This window comes from Lissotriton helveticus, chromosome 8, assembly GCF_964261635.1.
Source record: "Lissotriton helveticus chromosome 8, aLisHel1.1, whole genome shotgun sequence".
In the NCBI taxonomy this organism is placed as follows: Eukaryota; Metazoa; Chordata; class Amphibia; order Caudata; family Salamandridae; genus Lissotriton; species Lissotriton helveticus.
The window spans coordinates 53219082-53238815 of NC_136069.1; the positions used below are offsets into that span (position 1 = coordinate 53219082).

Here is a 19734-nt window from a genome sequence, read left to right on the forward strand (position 1 = left end):
CAGAACTAGAAGCAATACTCCAGGAGAGACCTTCAGAACTAGGTGCAATACTCAAGGAGAGACCTTCAGAGCTAGAAGCAATACTCCAGGAGAGACCTTCAGAACTAGAAGCAATACTCCAGGAGAGACCTTCAGAACTAGAAGCAATACTCCGGGAGAGACCTTAGAACTAGAAGCAATACTCCAGGAGAGACCTCAGAACTAGAAACAATACTCTATGAGAGACCTCAGAACTAGAAGCAATACTCCAGGAGAGACCTTCAGAACTAGGTGCAATACTCAAGGAGAGACCTTCAGAGCTAGAAGCAATACTCCAGGAGAGACCTTCAGAACTAGAAGCAATACTCCAGGAGAGACCTTCAGAACTAGAAGCAATACTCCGGGAGAGACCTTAGAACTAGAAGCAATACTCCAGGAGAGACCTTCAGAACTAGAAGCAATACTCCGGGAGAGACCTTCAGAACTAGAAGCAATACTCCAGGAGAGACCTTCAGAACTAGAAGCAATACTCCGGGAGAGACCTTAGAACTAGAAGCAATACTCCAGGAGAGACCTTCAGAACTAGAAGCAATACTCCGGGAGAGACCTTAGAACTAGAAGCAATACTCCGGGAGAGACCTTCAGAACTAGAAGCAATACTCCAGGAGAGACCTTCAGAACTAGAAGCAATACTCCGGGAGAGACCTTAGAACTAGAAGCAATACTCCAGGAGAGACCTTCAGAACTAGAAGCAATACTCCGGGAGAGACCTTCAGAACTAGAAGCAATACTCCAGGAGAGACCTTCAGAACTAGAAGCAATACTCCGGGAGAGACCTTAGAACTAGAAGCAATACTCCAGGAGAGACCTTCAGAACTAGAAGCAATACTCCGGGAGAGACCTTCAGAACTAGAAGCAATACTCCAGGAGAGACCTTCAGAACTAGAAGCAATACTCCGGGAGAGGCCTTAGAACTAGAAGCAATACTCCAGGAGAGACCTTCAGAACTAGAAGCAATACTCCGGGAGAGACCTTAGAACTAGAAGCAATACTCCGGGAGAGACCTTCAGAACTAGAAGCAATACTCCAGGAGAGACCTTCAGAACTAGAAGCAATACTCCGGGAGAGACCTTAGAACTAGAAGCAATACTCCAGGAGAGACCTTCAGAACTAGAAGCAATACTCCGGGAGAGACCTTCAGAACTAGAAGCAATACTCCAGGAGAGACCTTCAGAACTAGAAGCAATACTCCGGGAGAGACCTTAGAACTAGAAGCAATACTCCAGGAGAGACCTTCAGAACTAGAAGCAATACTCCAGGAGAGACCTTAGAACTAGAAGCAATACTCCAGGAGAGACCTCAGAACTAGAAGCAATACTCCGGGAGAGACCTTCAGAACTAGAAGCAATACTCCGGGAGAGACCTTCAGAACTAGAAGCAATACTCCAGGAGAGACCTTCAGAACTAGAAGCAATACTCCAGGAGAGACCTTCAGAACTAGAAGCAATACTCCGGGAGAGACCTTAGAACTAGAAGCAATACTCCAGGAGAGACCTTCAGAACTAGAAGCAATACTCCATGAGAGACCTTCAGAACTAGAAGCAATACTCCAGGAGAGACCTTCAGAACTAGAAGCAATACTCCAGGAGAGACCTTAGAACTAGAAGCAATACTCCAGGAGAGACCTTCAGAACTAGAAGCAATACTCCAGGAGAGACCTTGAGAACTAGAAGCAATACTCCATGAGAGACCTTCAGAACTAGAAGCAAGACTCTATGAGAGACCTTCAGAACTAGAAGCAATACTCTGGGAGAGACCTTCAGAACTAGAAGCAATACTCTAGGAGAGACCTCAGAACTAGAAGCAATACTCCAGGAGAGACCTTCAGAACTAGAAGCAGTGCTCTCCACATGGGGCTTTCGGAGCTTGTAGCACTACTGCAGGTGAGAACTTGAGAGCTAGAAACAATACTCCTAATGAGTGTTCTGGAACTCAAAGCTTCATTCCACATCAGGCCTTCAGAACTAAAAGCAATAGTCCAGGCGAGGCCTCCAGAACCAGACAAAATGCAAAAGACAAAACCTCAAAAACTGGACCCAATAAATCAGATGGACCTCAGTAATACTAATGAAGCATCCCGAGCTAGAAACAATACTGAGATGACCCTTCAAGAACTTGAGAAAATGCTGAAACCAACTCACCGGTAAGGTTCATCTTGGCACTATAACTCCCAAAGTAGCGCTCATCGGTGTTGGGCGTGTGGCACTCGTACTCTCCGGCGTCGCGATCCTGCAGGTTGGTGATGTGCAGCAGTACATGGTCCCCCGCGATACGCTCCACGTAGATCTCCCGGCTGCGAACCCGCTGGGTGTAGATCGCATAAGGAAAGGACAAGTCGGTGGTGCTGATGATCTGCACCTCTCGTTCCGGCGCGGAGGGGAGGTACACGGACCAGTGGAAGTGCTGCTCCGGGGAGCCCTGGTAGCCGCTGACCCGACACCAGAGCGTGATGTGGGAGCCTTCCGTTCGAAAGAGGGGTCCTTCCTGTACGGTCACCAGACGCTGGGCATATGACACGGCTGTGGGACAAAAGAGAAAAGAAGAGATATATTAGGACATGACCGGTCTCTTCCAGTTATAAAATGTACATGCACATCAGAAGGGTAAATAGTAGCATGTGCCACCTTGTGGCTGAATTAAACATTGCACTCTGTTGATGTAATCACAAAAAATGCCCAGCTGTGAGAAGCCCCATTGTAAGTGGTGTATGCTACAAAGACTATCTTCTTTTTAAGCACATTACCCCCTTGTATTATTCACCCGCAGGCGCATGATTAACGATTACATACAGGAAAGTGGTGAGATAGAGCCCCACTAGGGGCTGACATCACTGCTTGGGGACTGTGAACTAGGTCAGTTGCCCTTATCCCATGTGGCGGGGGAGGGGGGACTGACATCATTCACAGCTTATCAGCAGTGTGGCTCTCAAGACAGAGGAAGAGATGTCTGGTGGCTCAGTGGACTAATGCATCCACAGCAGGGGCCTGTGTTTGAGCTCATGGTCACAGGATCGAATCCTGGCGGGTCCGCTCAGCCCTTCATCCATCTGAGGTCGATAAAATGAGTACCATTGAGTTGGATAACAATAAACGTGTGTTATTCAGCGCCAAGAGACCCCTGGGTGATAAGTGCGCTTTACAAATACAAGTGTTATGTTATGTCTCTTATTGCACTGTAAGGGCTTGCCCCGTTCACACAGGGACTCTCTCTTGCTTGTGGGGGTGGCCCTGACTTCTTAGGGTGCTCGGTGGAATGAAGAGGCCGCCATGTTTACCATAGTTGCCCTATTGGCCCGCCATGACTCCCAAGGGATCTATGGGGTGAAGGGGATGGCATCACTCCTTCAAAGACACTTCCAAATGTAATTCACACCCTCTCTATTATCTGAAGGAAGATCTTCCATTATAAGAAAGTCTACTCTCCATGACTATGGAAGTGCTTTCCCAGTGTGTTCTTGTGGTTGGAGTGTTTGCCATTTTATTGCAGTATTATCCTTCTACCCGTGTTTGGTTCTCTTTTGTAACATGCACACGTCACTTCTCTCTTGTAACACACTGTTTGCTACCTCTTACATTTTGTTTGCTTTGGATACTTGCACAAGTGCCACCACTGCCTACGTAACGTTTGCTCTTGTGCTTGAGTGTCTGCCATATATTGTAGTATTATACCTCTACTTGTACTTTGTTTTCTCTTGTAACCTGCACACGTCACATTTTCCTCCTGTAATGCACCGTTTGCTACCTCTTCTATTTTGTTTGCTCACAATTGTCACTTTTGCCTCATGTAACTTAACGTTTGCTTTTGTAATTTGTTCTCTTGTACTTTTCTCCTCATGTATCGTTACAGTCCCTGTTGTGAAGCGCTGACACCTTCGGGTAAACTCCGCGCTGTATAAAAACGCATAAAATAAATAAACACAAAAATAAATAAATAAATAAATACAATATATATGAGTCTGTGGCCCTCTGAGAACAAGAGCCAGTTATCCCTCCCCTAGCCCGGTTCTGATGGATTAACGGAGCGCCATCACTTCCAGGGCTTCTGAGTGATTGGAGGTCGGTGTGAGGTGAGGGAGGGACATAGAAGTAAAGGAAGGGATAGAAGAGCGTCACTTCCGGCTTTTTGAAGACAGGCCTCTGCCTCATCCCAGGCGCCATCTTGAGATGTCCTGGCCGCTCTGGGGTGGGCACCTGTCCCTCCATCCCACGCAGCTGTTCATGGCCGGGGGTGGGACAGCTAGCTCAGAGCCCTGGGGTGTAGGAAGGGGCGTGTGGGTTGAAGGGGTGTGTGATGGACAGAGCTCTTGAACCCAGGCTCCTCTGCCTGCACTCAGGGCCCGTGCGTAAAGACGCACAGGCCACCCCCGCGGCTGGTACTCCCCAGTCAGACCTCACTGTCATCTCAACCATGCCCCCCACCCCCTCCCCGGCCTGGAGAAGGAATCCCACCACACATTCCTGTAGCTCTCCACCTGTCGACTTGGTAACAGTGCCCAGCCCTGAGACACAAATAGTGGTCCAACCGGAAGTGTCCATGGAAATGGAGGGGCTGGGCATGTTTGGAGGGTCACAGCTCCAAGGGGTGGGGTACAATAAAAGTCACAGCCACAGGAGGGGCAGAGGACAGCCCCCTGTAGACAGATCATCCTCTGATGACATCTCTCTCCACAGTCAAACTCTCAAAAGAAGCACTCGCTCCACATCTAGCCTTCCTGTTACCCCCTCAAGGAGGTGAAGTAGTGAGGGGGGGCTTAAGAAGCCTGCAGCCCCCTATGGATACAGGGCCGCCCAGGGGGCTCTGGGTGGTGGGCGACACATTAAGCTAGGCCTGCCTTCTACCTTAGACCATGTCACCTGCCAGGACTTGAAGTTTTAACCAGTGCTTAATTTGAGCCGGTGGTTTTCGGTGCTCGGCACCAGCACTTAATTGTCAACACCTGCACTTATAACATTCTGCCACATGTTGGCGCGGCTTGTGCAATATACCCATGAGCACAACAATAGTTGTTTATTAATACGATGTACATAAAAAATAACTACTACCTGCGCTCTACACTGTTACTATAGCTTTGGGAGCCTGGGATAGTCTGAATTGGCACACTTCTAGGAGTATCATAGGCAGTCTGTTGGTATTGTCATTGGCTGCCGTCGGGGTTCATGGATGGTGAAAGCTGCAGCGACCTCCCGATAATGGCCGCCACTTTTTTAATATTTTTACAAATAAAGCACTGGTTTACTACGGGTGCAAAAAAACGCTGGCTATATAAACATGCATTTTTTCAAGCTCGATAGACATGGCGTTAGGAACAGGAAATCTATACTCAGTCATACTTATGTTCATGATATTTTGGGTGTCAGCATTTTTAATAGAAGGTTTTTGTCGCACAATATTTAGGGGCCGATTATGATGTCGGTGGGATCGACACTGAAGTCAGACTGCTGCATTACGAAGCGGTCGGTCGGTCGGCATTGTCCCAGGGACCGACCAACAGCTTCCGACTGGCTCCAGGAGCCTGTCGGGCAGTCGGTCGGATCGCTTTCCCCACAATGGAGGCGGTGCCTTCTCAGGCACCGCCATGGAGATTACGATCCATCTTTCCAACAGCCATTTCACATCGGTACTTCTGACGTGAAGAGGCTGCGGAAAGGCCTTTTTGGGGCCCCTCCGCTATGGGCCCTGCCCCCCTAAACATCCCTGCATCGTGTGGCAGGCACCACCACAGGGATGTTTACAAACATGCCTTTTGGCATTGGGGCTTGTGCCGCGGTCCTTTTCCAGGCCGCAGCCCACACCTCAATACAAACAGGCAGGTTTCCGGGCGCCTCCATGGCGGTCGGATCGTAATTTGGCAGGCGGGACCGCCCACTACCTGTCGGCCGGTCCCGTACCGGCAAGATCGTAATTGGCAGGCGGGACCGCCCACTACCTGTCGGCCGGTCCCGTTCCAGCAACAATGGCTCCTGAACGCTCATCCGACCGCCATCGTAATCAGCCCCTTAGTACATGATATACAGAAATACAGCCAATCACGAACCCCCCTCTAGAGTGTCCAGGCCTGTGACCTGGCGCATAATCCGGTCAACACAAGGACCCCTTTACCCCTATCTTTTCAGCAGCAGGCTCAATCTGAATGTGGTCAGGCTGCCAGGGTTCGGGATAAGCCGAGGTGGTGGAGGGGAGGCGGTTATGGAAGGAGAGAGGGGGCTGTGCCCTCGGGCGCTGGAACAAGTGTCTAATATTGCTTCTCCGTCCTGGTGCTTGAAAGGTGGGGGCACCTCTCGGGCAGCAGTGCTGATGCTCGTGGTGGGGGGGAGGGGCACCTCTTAGAGAGCAGTGGTGGTGCTTTTACTGCTTTACCCTTCCAGCTCTCTTGGAGGGGGGGGGGGATTGATGCTTTAATTAAAAACTCGGCTCTCTCCACCGTCCCCTGCAGCCCCGCCTGGCTCTGTAATGGCGCCCATTAGCGAGGAAGAAATTGCCTGGTACACAAAGTCTGGAGCTTCCCGGCCCCCACCTCGGAGCCCAGGAGCCCCCAGGGCCCAGAACAGCGCGGAACCTTCAGGAAGCATGGGGGGGCTCGAGGCTTCTCAATTAAAAACAGATGTAAGTGCTCCCTGGCAACTTCCACCCTCTCCAGGCTTCTATTTGGAGCTCTCATTTCTGGATGGTGCCTCTGAGAGGGCAGCTGGGCAGGGGAAGGGGGTGTCACGTGGTGTGCGGAGCCCCTGAAAGACCAGTGGGTGTGGGGAAGAGTCAGTCGCATGGAAGAGAGAGTGCTTTGTAAATACACTAACAATCTATGCGAATTAAAACAAGCATTGGCATAGCCAATAGGTCTCGCCATTTGGGACCTTATAAGTATTTAGTTACGCAGCACAATATCCTTGGTGCAACAACATTAACTGCTGCCTGGCTAAACACATATAAGGTCCCAAAGGTGAGACCTATTGGCTATGCCAATGCTCGTTTTAATTGCTGTAGATTGATCAGGAGGCAAAGTCATTATCGATCCAAAGAGGGTTGCTTCCATGCGCGCCACATATGAACCACAGCTACATGAACACAGAAAGACCCCCACCCCAAACTCCGCTATATGGCTATTCACTGGAGAGAAATAGTTTTAAATAAGTCGAGCAGTAGAATGAATAATGCAGGGGGGAGTCTGTTGTGCTCTCACACTGCTGCAGAAATAGGAAGCACAAACAGAGGAAGAAAGGAAAAGGCAAGAAAAATGGCGGCAGAAAACATTGGCCAAAGAGACACAAAGTGAGAGCAACAAAAGACATCGAAATATGATCGCAACCTGGTCCGGAACTTTGATTTGTTCATAAAGGCCACCAAACATTGCACAATATTCAAAGGGGTAATGTCTCAGCAGAGGAGCCAGGGACTGAATGAGCATGGAGTATCAATTCCCACCTCGTCCATCCTTCAGAGAGGACACCAGCGCACCGGCTGGTCATGGGAGAGAAGATGTCGCGGATGGTAAGTATTACAGTGGAGGAACTTACCTCTGGTGTAAATATCAGACCAGTCTGAGACTTACGCCAGAGGTTAGGTTCAACTTACATCTGCCAAAGAGACTGAGCCGGAGACCCAGTAATGTATACAGCACTGCATAAGGCGAGAAAAGCGCATATTGTGGGCGCTAGACTGAAAGAGGTCAACGCAAAACCAGGGGTAGAAAGGACCTCCAGAAAGATGCAACTTTATGTGTAGAATAGGTGATCAAGCAAAATATTGAAAAGGAAAAAACTACTGGAAAGTCTCCTGGTCTCCAGACATTCAATGCCTCAAACCCAGCTTACACCTCACCAGTAACAGACCAATGGATGAAGAGGGCGGGCAGAAAACCCCGAAAATAAGTACCTATAAGTTTTCGAAAAATCAAAAAGGTCTTGGCTAACCCCGACCTAAAAGGAGAAGGAAAATAATTCAGAATCAAATTGGGTTCCCAAAGCCGAGGCAAGACAGTAAGGGCCCGATTAACAGAACTAACTTAAGACAAAATTCTAAACTTACTACCATTTTGGTATTCACAGAAGTTAGGAGTCCTAACTTTAGGACTCCTAAATGCCTTCTGTGAATACCGAAAGACTTAAAGTTAAGATTTTTCTCAGTTTAGGAGTCCTAACGTTAGGAGTCCTAACTTTACTACTACTAAACTGAGAAAAATCATAACTTTAAGACTTTCAGTATTCACAGAAGGCATTTAGGAGCCCTAAAGTTAGGACTCCTAACTTCTGTGAATACCAAAATGGTGGTAAGTTTAGAATTTTGTCTTAAGTTAGTTCTGTGAATCAAGCCCTCAGTATTTAAAGTTATTTTAAAACAAACAACAACACACTTAACTAGCTTTGCCAAAATAAAGAAAGGAACTATTTTGAGGTGCATGTGGGCAATATGGAAAGAGTTTGTGCAGTCACTTGAAGTGAAAGGAGCCAGTGGGTAAACCCTCTGCCCATGTTGTGTGCTCTGGTAAGGGGGGCAAAGTGTGTAGTGAAGCCCCTCTAAATAGGTTTGTAATCTTTGATTTGTTTTTGTTTGTTGGAAAAACAGTAGTCTGGGGAAACAGTGAAAGCAGTCTCAGAGGCCAGACCCAAAAAAGATAAGCAAAAAAGATGGATTTTAACAATTTGGGCTTAACTGGGACAGGATTCACTCCCTTGGGGAAATATGGTCTCTTTTGACCGCCTTTAACCTCAAGGAGATTTAAAATACACCTTCTGGTGATTGTGTAAGAGTTTATTCTGAACATGTTTTAGTGGGAAAGGACGAGGGGGCGTGGCCATGGGAACGGCCTGACTTTGTGACCCTGATATACTGGTTTAACAACAGTTTATGGAACAGAATCTTTTCTGACAAGATGTTACTTCAAATGCAACAATGGCTGGGGCTGAGCCAATCATGTGTCAAGTGAGCTGTCTTGGATAGGCCAAAGGGGCTGGTGCGGGGTCAATCACACACCGGAAATAGTGCTGTGCAGACTAGATCGAGTCATACATCTGACAAACCTGCATCTGACAGGTGTCGAGTTCAAGGTATGTCATGCAGCCAAAGAGGGCCTATCACTCTGCCCCAGACAGCTGGTGTCCCACCCACTCCCCCAGTCAGCTCTACAAGGAGCAGAGGGTGCAGGAACGGCCCTTCCGTCCTCCCACTCCAGTGCCTCCCCGGCTTCGTACTGGCAAGATGGCTGCCATGACTAATGGCCAGTGTTGCCAGATTTTTGAAGCATTCTCTAGCCCAAAGCCAACCAAAAAGTAGCCCAAAGTAGCCCAAAATTGCTACTTTAACCCCTCCCATGCTCGTGACGGAACCGTTACGTCACGAGCCTCGGGTGGGCTGTGCTGGTGACGGAACGGTTCCGTCACAGCCCGCTCGCCGCGCTTGCGCGGCGCGAATTCCGCGCCTGCGCTGAAGGTTCTATTAGGCGGGCGGGGCCGTGACGTAACCGTTCCATCACAAGCACAGCTCACCCGCGGGCCGTGACGGAGCGGTTCCGTCACGAGCATGGGACCGCCGCGTGGCCCCGCCTCCCCCTTAGCGCTGCGGCGGAATAGCCGCCGCAGCGAAGGAGTTAAGGAAGACGGGACAGGGACAACATCAAGCAGGCGGTGAATGCATTGGAATTGATGTTGCAGCGAGCTGCCAAGTAAATCTTTGTCTAGTAAAGTGCTTTAACATATTACTTTGCTGGAGCGCTGTATATATATTTATAATCTGGCAACTAGCACAAACCAAAATGTTACCGCACAGCGAAAAAAATATAGTCCAATTGTGCATGATCTAGCCCAATCTGGCAACGCTGCAAATGGCGATCTGGCAGTCACGTGACAACATGGCTGCCCTGGGTAAACAGCATCCAGAAATGTAACAAGACTGGAGGACGGTGGCAGATTCAGGGACAGGACCACAGCTCATTTCCACCAGGAGACCAATTACAAACAGCGAACCAAGGACAAAGCCAAGAAGTCTGTCCTCAAATGCATACATTTTTTATTTTATATAATGGTTTTATTTGGGAGCTTTAGTACTAATTGTTAGTGGTACATTAAAAGGAGAATATCCCAATTATGTATCGCAAACTATTGATTACATTTTATCAGCATGGAAACCATTAGGACGATGTTGTTCATAATTTTCCCGGTTAGTGTATTGGTTCTTTGTAAATCAATATTTGAGGGAAAGATTAAGAGAAAGAGAGACTCGAAGGGTCGATGAAGAGAGCGGATAACACACGGGAGACGGGCACTAATTGTGGCTCGTGCTTAGCGCAGGCAGCCGGGGCTGCAGTCAGCGAATTATTGGCACGGAGTGCAGCCTGTGTCCCGTATTTGGACAAAATATCGGAAACACAAATATCGTGGGACAGAACGCTGTGTCAAAAATATTGAGAACAAGAATAGCGGGAAGGTAATTTTCTATTGGGTAAATAAAGTTTTACTATATATAACTCCATATATATGTACGTTGATATATACATAGATCTGGAGCTACACGAGCCGCAGCGCCTGCCTTTAGGTATGCACTTTGGGCCAGCAAAGACTGTAGACCCTGCGCGATTTACACAGACTTTAAAGCTGCTAGCAGCTACCCTTCCAGGCCAAAGCATCCTTCATGACACTACTGTCACAGTGGGCGGGTCCAAAGTGTGACAGACAATATCTCATGCCAGTGGTTGAAGTGGCATCAGTTAATGGCAGCAGAAAGTTGACCTAAAGCCCAGTATACGGATATCATATTTTTGTGGTGAAAAACATAGTCTTGGCTTACGCTTGAACCAAAAATGTTTAGCAGAAGTAGAAGGCCTTGGCTTTCACTAGACATAAAAATAAGAAAAACACTTTTATATTAAAATTAAAACAATTGGTTCACCACTTAACAGTATACAATCAAAGAAAGTACAATTCAGTGAGCACATAAAAGGATTTCCTGATTCCAAATGTTTTCAAAGTCAGAACTTTGAAACAGACGCACGTACACACCGTCGGCCACCACGCCGCAATTATGGAAACAAACAGTATATGAGATTCCTCTTTTGAACGTTGGACTGATGAAATGATTATCAACTGTGAAAGCCTACTGTGAGTCTTATGAGCCCTGTAGAAGTCTCTTTGCGAGACGAAACGCGTCGGTTATGGTCCTCTGAATTTTAATGAACATTTAATAAAGAATCACTTGGAACAAAAAGAAAACATTTGGAATCCGGAAATCCTTTTACGTGCTCACCGCTTTGAACTTTCTTTGATTGTACACTGTAGAGTGCTGAACCAATTGTTTTGATGTTTATATAGGAACTTGTTCCTTATTAAGGAGTATAGAGGGAATTGCTCTTTGGTTCCAAGCACTTTTACCTATCACTCAGATATTATATTGTCGGGTGCGGATTGCTATAGCCTCTACCCTCAGTGTGTGGTTAACTTATATATTAAAATAAAAAGCTCAGCCACTGAATGTGCGGCAATCACCAGCGGCAAAGTTAGTGGGAGGTTCAGAATCGCCTCTGTCGCGATTGGAAATGGTGATGTATGCTTTCAGGAAGAGATAGCAGGAAATAAAGAGACTGCTCAAGAGGACAGGGAGGGGAGAGCAAGAGAGGGAATCAGGAAGCCGAGGCGGAGAATGCACAGAAAGAGTGAGAGGGGAAAAGATTTGAGGGGTAAAGGGGTCTGGATGAGAGAGGGGATGTGGTACAGAGGAGAGAAAGAGGAGAGGCAGGGAAGAGTGGGGAAAGGAGAGGCAGAGGAGAGTGTGAAAAGAAGAGATAGAAGAGTGTGGACAGATAGTGAGGGAAGAGTTTGGAAAGATAAAGGCAAGCGGGGGAGACAAGGAGGGAGGAAGTGGAGGAAGGCAATTTGAGGGGAATGGCAAGGGAGAGAAGCACGGAGAGGGAGCCTGAGAGAGCAGTTAGGGAGAAAAGCACGGAGAGGGAGCGAGAGAGAGCCGTAAGGGAGAGAAGCACTGAGAGGGAGCCCGAGAGAGCCATTAGGGAGAGAAGCACTGAGAGGGAGCCCGAGAGAGCCATTAGGGAGAGAAGCACTGAGAGGTAGCCCGAGAGAGCCGTTAGGGAGAGAAGCACGGAGGGGAGAGCCCGAGAAAGCCATTAGGGAGAGAAGCACTGAGAGGTAGCCCGAGAGAGCCGTTAGGGAGAGAAGCACGGAGAGGGAGTCCGAGAGATCCGTTAGGGAGAGAAGCACGGAGAGGGAGCCAGAGAGAGCTGTTAGGGAGAGAAGCACGGCGAAGTAGCCCGAGAGAGCCGTTAGGGAGAGAGAGCCCCGAGCCCAAGAGTGCCGTTAGGGAGAGAAGCACGGCGAAGGAGCCCGAGAGAGCCGTTAGGGAGAAAGCACGGCGAAGGAGCCCGAGAGAGCCATTAGGGAGAGAAGCACGGCGAAGGAGCCCGAGAGAGCCGTTAGGGAGAGAGAGCCCCGAGCCCAAGAGTGCCGTTAGGGAGAGAAGCACGCCGAAGGAGCCCGAGAGAGCCGTTAGGGAGAAAGCACGGCGAAGGAGCCTGAGAGAGCCATTAGGGAGAGAAGCACGGCGAAGGAGCCCGAGAGAGCCGTTAGGGAGAGAGAGCCCCGAGCCCAAGAGTGCCGTTAGGTAGAGAAGCACGGCGAAGGAGCTCAAGAGAGCCGTTAGGGAGAGAAGCACGGAGAAGGAGCCCGAGAGAGTCGTTAGGGAGAGAAGCACGGCAAAGGAGCCCGAGAGAGTCGTTAGGGAGAGAAGCACGGCAAAGGAGCCCGAGAGAGTCGTTAGGGAGAGAAGCACGGCGAAGGAGCCAGAGAGAGCTGTGAGGGAGAGAAGCACGGCGAAGGAGCCAGAGAGAGCCATTGGGGAGAGAAGCACGGCGAAGGAGCCCGCGAGTGCAAGCAAAGGAGAGAGGCATGGAGAGGGAGCCTGAGAGTGCAGCCGGGGTGAGAAGCATAGAGAGGGAGCCCGAAAGTGTGGCAAGGGAGAGAAGTGAGGTTGGGAAGATGAGTTGCGGAGAGAGGCATGAGAGGTGGAAGGCACAGCAAGGTAGATACCCCTGGGAAAGGGGTAAGCATGGGAGAGATGAAGACGAGAACAACAGGAAGAAAGGCGAGGGAGGGGAATGAAAGAGGAAATGTAAAGGTGAGAGAGGAGAGGAGGCTGGGGGTGAGGAGTGAGAGAGGCAGAGGGAGGGCCATGGCATTGAGGGGCACAGAGAAGGTACAGAAGTGGAATTGAGACAGAGAGAGTCGGCTACAGAGGCAGTGGAGAGTTTAAATATAGGAAGAAAGAGGGGGGTCGAGGGGTTAAAACAGGGGAGGCGGGAAAGAGCGACGAAGGACAGGAGAGTCTGCACATCAAAGAGAAGAGAAAGGGGCGAGTGGGGGGGAACTGGCGGAGGAGCCACAGAGGGCTGGGGCGGAGAGAGGTGTCTGTGTGCAGAACAGCTCAGCGCGTGCACTGGACTTGTGGCCACGCAGAGGGGATGCAAAACAGCAGGGGGCACCCCACCCTTCCGGACATGCCACTGACGTGGGAGCCTTCGTAAGCGCCTTGAAGTCCTAGCATACTCGAGATGCCCCCTGGCGCATTCCCATCACTTCAATCACCAGCTGCCTCGTGAGGCCCCGTGCAGGCGCTCCCCCCACCCTCCTGGACCGAGGCCAGGACCATCAGCTGCCCAGGACTTCCGTGGGAACCCTCCATGCCAGCTGCACACCAGCTGGAGGGCAATGCCCATGACATCCGGCCGCTTCCATGCCAGGCACCGCGCAGGATGCAGCGGGCACGGTGCCAGGATTCCCAGGCAGAAACAGCAAGATCTAAAGTCTCACCCTATGCCCAGAGCGGGCAAGGTCCCCGTGCCCCTAGCAAGAACCTAGCGTCTCACCACACAACCGTCCCAGACTGGGCACAGTCCCAGGACCCCTAGCCAGACACAGCAAGATCTAAAGCCTCACCCTATGCCCAGAGTGGAGCGGGTAAGGACCCCGTGCACCTAGCCAGAATCAAGCGTCTCACCACACCACCATCCCAGACTGGGCACGGTGCCAGGACCCCTAGCCAGACACAGCAAGATCTAAAGTCTCACCCTATGCCCCAGAGTAGAGCGGGTAAGGACCCCGTGCACCTAGCCAGAATCAAGCGTCTCACCTCACCACTACCCCAGACTGGGCATGGTGCCAGGACCCCTAGCCAGAAACAGCAATATATAAAGTCTCACCCTATGCCACAAGCTTGGGCACGGGTGAAACCAGTCATAGCCCTACCGTAAGGAGTAAATCCAGATTCCCCCGTGTCCTCGTTGTAAGAGCCTTGTACACCGGATCACCTGGCCCTAGTATCATTTTTCCCAGTTCCGGTCCGATTGTTCAGGACCTTGTTAAACTCCGCCACACACATGGGTTAAACCCAAAGGGATTACTGAGGTGGGTACTTCAAGGTATCAAAAGAATCAGTGCATTAAACCGGATTTAATGTTTAAATTATATGCAGTCAGTGCTTTAAATGGGCCGGAACTCACCGGTACCGAGTACCGGCACGTCTCATTTTTACCGCTCTGAGTACCGGCACGTCTCATTTTTACCGCTCTGAGTACCGGCACGTCTCATTTTAACCGCTCTGAGTACCGGCACGTCTCATTTTTACAGCTCTGAGTACCGGCACTTCTCATTTTTACCGCTCTGAGTACCGGCACGTCTCATTTTAACCGCTCTGAGTACCGGCACGTCTCATTTTTACAGCTCTGAGTACCGGCACGTCTCATTTTTACAGCTCTGAGTACCGGCACGTCTCATTTTAACCGCTCTGAGTACCGGCCCTTCTCATTTTTTCCGCTCTGAGTACCAGCACGTCTCATTTTTACCGCTCTGAGTACCGGCACGTCTCATTTTAACCGCTCTGAGTACCGGCCCTTCTCATTTTTTCCGCTCTGAGTACCGGCCCTTCTCATTTTTACCGCTCTGAGTACCGGCACGTCTCATTTTAACCGCTCTGAGTACCGGCCCTTCTCATTTTTACCGCTCTGAGTACCGGCACGTCTCATTTTAACCGCTCTGAGTACCGGCACGTCTCATTTTTACCGCTCTGAGTACCGGCACGTCTCATTTTTACCGCTCTGAGTACCGGCACGTCTCATTTTAACCGCTCTGAGTACCGGCACGTCTCATTTTTACAGCTCTGAGTACCGGCACTTCTCATTTTTACCGCTCTGAGTACCGGCACGTCTCATTTTAACCGCTCTGAGTACCGGCACGTCTCATTTTTACAGCTCTGAGTACCGGCACGTCTCATTTTTACAGCTCTGAGTACCGGCACTTCTCATTTTTACCGCTCTGAGTACCGGCACGTCTCATTTTTACCGCTCTGAGTACCGGCACGTCTCATTTTAACCGCTCTGAGTACCGGCACGTCTCATTTTAACCGCTCTGAGTACCGGCCCTTCTCATTTTTTCCGCTCTGAGTACCAGCACGTCTCATTTTTACCGCTCTGAGTACCGGCACGTCTCATTTTAACCGCTCTGAGTACCGGCCCTTCTCATTTTTTCCGCTCTGAGTACCAGCACGTCTCATTTTTACCGCTCTGAGTACCGGCACGTCTCATTTTAACCGCTCTGAGTACCGGCCCTTCTCATTTTTTCCGCTCTGAGTACCGGCCCTTCTCATTTTTACCGCTCTGAGTACCGGCACGTCTCATTTTAACCGCTCTGAGTACCGGCCCTTCTCATTTTTACCGCTCTGAGTACCGGCACGTCTCATTTTAACCGCTCTGAGTACCGGCACGTCTCATTTTTACCGCTCTGAGTACCGGCACTTCTCATTTTTACCGCTCTGAGTACCGGCCCTTCTCATTTTTACCGCTCTGAGTACCGGCACGTCTCATTTTAACCGCTCTGAGTACCGGCCCTTCTCATTTTTACCGCTCTGAGTACCGGCACGTCTCATTTTAACCGCTCTGAGTACCGGCACGTCTCATTTTTACCGCTCTGAGTACCGGCACGTCTCATTTTTACAGCTCTGAGTACCGGCACTTCTCATTTTTACCGCTCTGAGTACCGGCACGTCTCATTTTAACCGCTCTGAGTACCGGCACGTCTCATTTTAACCGCTCTGAGTACCGGCACGTCTCATTTTAAACGCTCTGAGTACCGGCACGTCTCATTTTAAACGCTCTGAGTACCGGCACTTCTCTGCTGCCAAGGAGAGTAACAGTACTTATCAAAGGTAGGCGCATTGTTGCTTTGGCTCATGCACGCACGAACGAGGCTGTCTGACAGCCAAAGCGCCTCTAGCCCAAGCTGAGCCACATCCTAACAATTCAGCAGGGCTCATCTGCATAATGTCCGGTGTTCACCCCCACGCTGTGTTTGACAGAGCAGGGTCCATTCTGGCCCTGTGCTGTCAATCACATTCACACAATCCTGTGCATTTGTGCACACACTCGAATCCAGGCATCGCGCTGACTGCAGCAATTAAGAAAGAGATAAGGGGTGTGAAATGGCCTTTATCCCAACTGAGTCTTTTGTGTGGGTGTCTGTCTGCTTCTGTCTGGGTGTTTGCCTGCTTGTGTGCGCGCGCGTGTGTGCGCACGTATGTGTGTGTGTGTGTGTGGGAGAAAAGCGAGTGAAAGAGGGAGAGAATCCAAGCACTAGGCGGGTATTTTAAAGGACATTCCTGGAATGCTTGTGTGAGCATTGATGCTTGTTTATGTGAGTGAGCATTCAAGAATATATAAATATTCTGCCACATACTAGAAGTCTCTTATATGTCTTGTCCTTAGCCCCACCCCTAGCCCCGCCCATTTGCTATCAATCAATTTAAGAGTACCTGCACTTATTTTTTCCCATTTAAAGCACTGTATGTAAGGTCACTGATGGGCAAAGGGCAACTTTAGGAAGATGTCACTTTGGGTGCCACAGTTTCCAATGCCAGTTTACGGGTGCACTCGACTCTCCTTCCTGACAGCCTTTGGCCCTCCTGGAAGACGTGAACGGCTCCCAGGAATGGACACAATAGGTGCCAACCACTGGAAGAGGTGTTACCTCTCTAGGCAGGAACCACACAGGGCGTGACCTTCGAAGGAGAAGCCACTTTTGAAGGGCTTCTAGCAAGCACAGGTCAGAGGGGCTGCTCCATTGTGTAGGTAGGAGGGCTGGCAGCAGGAACAGAGGGGGAAAAATAGTTGCTAAACCGGTTTTCTTGTAGGCCTTTAGCCCACTGGTAGCCACGCCCCTGGGATGGGCTACCAAGCGCCACACACTGACACTGGGATAGCTTGATGTCACACTTCACAGGAAGTCGTCATCAGGCAGAGATCGCAGTCACTAGCCCAATTGCTAATGATTACAACCAGGGCCGGCCTTAGGCATGTGCAAGCTGTGCACCTGCACAGGGCCACCAAACCCCAGGGGCTGCCACGCCAATATATATCCTTAATATATTAATTCTCTGAGGATGGATACATATTTGCGTGGCGGTGCCAGTGGAAGGGATTTGGCGGCCTCTGGCTCTGTTCCACTTGCAAACACCCTGACACCCGCCTTCTTCACTGGCCTCCGCGCCTCTTCCAGGGCCCTCTTCCGGGGCCCCCTACCTACGCAGTGCCGCCATGAGCCTAGAGCCCCCCCTGATTACAACCTCCCCAAAGGGCGGGCACTTTCTAGGCATTATTAAAAGGGCACCCCTGCCCCCAGAACTCAGATCTCACTTGGACTGGAGAAGAGGACCGAAGAACTACCCTGCTGACAATGGACCTGGCACAGAGAGGCTGCACCGAAGCTGGACTGCACCTGCTGCTCCTTGGGCTAGCAAGCATCTTCAGCGTCCTGTATCCCTTGCATCAAGACTACTCCATATACATCAATGGCAAGTGGGCATTAAGGCTAGAACTGGGCTGCTCTGCCATGCAAGGAGGTTAACTGTACTTCACCCAAATCAGATGTCCAAATGGGGCTGAAAATGCAGGGTGGAGGGTGGCTGCGGCCTAGGGCGCCTGGGTGAGCTTATCTCTCGGCTGATAAGCAGGCAGAGCTGCCAAGCAGCCGAACTGATTCTGCAAAGGCTCCCAGTCAGGCAGGGCTCTGGGCTGAATGTGTATTTTAGCCAGAAGCCAGACAGGAATGAAACTGCCATGGTATCCTGGAGGTGCAGGAAGGGCTGGCGCTAGGCATGGGCAGCGTGGGCAGCTGCCCAGGGCCTCGCACTCAGCCCACCAGCATGGGGCCCCGAACCGATCGTGTGCCCTGTTGTTTCCGGTCTCCTTGCAATGAGGGTCTAAGGGAGGGGTCCCCTCCCTGGGCTTCTCAGGGATGGTGTCTGGAGGCCTAGGGGACAGAGACGCTTCCGCTTGTCCCAATTGCAAGGAGACCCATTCAGCGACACTGCAGGAGGCCCATTGTGCAGGATTTTAGCGCCCCCACAGTGTTAACTCAAGCATTTCTTACACCTATCAGGCTGGAGGTGTGAGAATTGCTTGTGGGCTGAAAGTTAAAACTGTGGGGGCGCTACAATCCTGTACAATGGGCCTCCCGCGGTGTCTCTGAATAGTTTCCCTGCAAGGGATCACTTAATTAAATTAGAGGGGCCTCGCGCATTCCCTTAAGTAAATTAGACGGGCCTCGTGCTTTCACTTTTGTCCCGGGGCCTCGCAAATCATAGAACCGGCCCTGGGAGCATGCATAGGGCATAAGGGTGTCCTCGGCCACATCTTGTGCTCTTTGAAGCACGTCCTCACCAAGGAACCCTTTCATACTGCCCTCCTCGCAGTGCACACCACATGTAAGTGCACTCTCATGGGAATGGATAGGAGTCCGTGTATTGGTGACTGAAAGGATTTTACTGGAGATGGTAGGCGCACAGGTAAGAAATGTGTCCCTCGCTAGAATGCCAGCTGCCTCCCTCACTTCTCCCTGTAGTCTGGTGAGGGGCAGTAGAACCCCCGGCCTAAGACAGCCTTATTTATTTATTAAGTTTTATATAGCGCAAACATGATCCCGAAGGATATCAGAGCGCTTTACAATTGGAGGGAAGGAAGGTAATAAATGCAGTACCGGCATCAAATACGAATAACAAACAGGACAGTTTCAAACAAAGGGGTCAATAGAGAATAAAACAATAATTGGTACATAGCGAACTAGGAGGGGAGCCAATGCGAAGTTAAAAGAAGAGTAGCACCCAGCGTAGGTCTTAAACTTGTAAGTCCAATACCTTAGAGCAGACAATCCAAACCCCTTTAACCCCTTGGGCGCGGCCGCGATTCTGCGCCCGTTTTGAAGAGTGGGCGGGATCATGACGGCCCCCAGCCGTCATCAGCACACGCCCACCGTGATGCATGACGGATGGGGGCCGTCATCAGCATAGAAGGGGTTAAGCCTTGTAAGCACAAAGCAACACAAGAATACAAGAAACCTTTCAATCGGATTACCAATGTCAAGCAAACTGGGGGAAAAGGGGGGGGGGCAAGGGAAAGGATAAGGGGATCCCGTAGAAGACCGAACAACTTATTATGAACACTAGATTTCAAGCAAAAGCCCTCTTTTCGAGTCCCAATTATCCCAAAATCTCAATGTGATGCTAGGACATCTGGAACAAAAAATGAGCGGGCGGTACAAAGTGAGACAGTCAGAAGTTCCAGTTCCTCAGAGCTGCTAATCCTGGTTGGAAGTACAAGTACTCTTATTCTTGCCTTCAAGGCAGCAGCTGCCAACATGGCTCAATTGCATCACT

General features: G+C 50.3%; 1 protein-coding gene across 1 annotated transcript in view; it reads right to left on the reverse strand.

Moving 5' to 3' along the window:
• The window catches only part of IGSF3 (immunoglobulin superfamily member 3), a 267029-nt gene that overhangs the window by 189716 nt on the left and 57579 nt on the right, over window positions 1-19734 (reverse strand). Inside the window, exon 3 of the mRNA XM_078656606.1 lies at window positions 2181-2558. Coding sequence (XP_078512732.1) covers window positions 2181-2558 — 378 coding nt within the window. The remainder of the gene's footprint in view (window positions 1-2180; window positions 2559-19734) is intronic.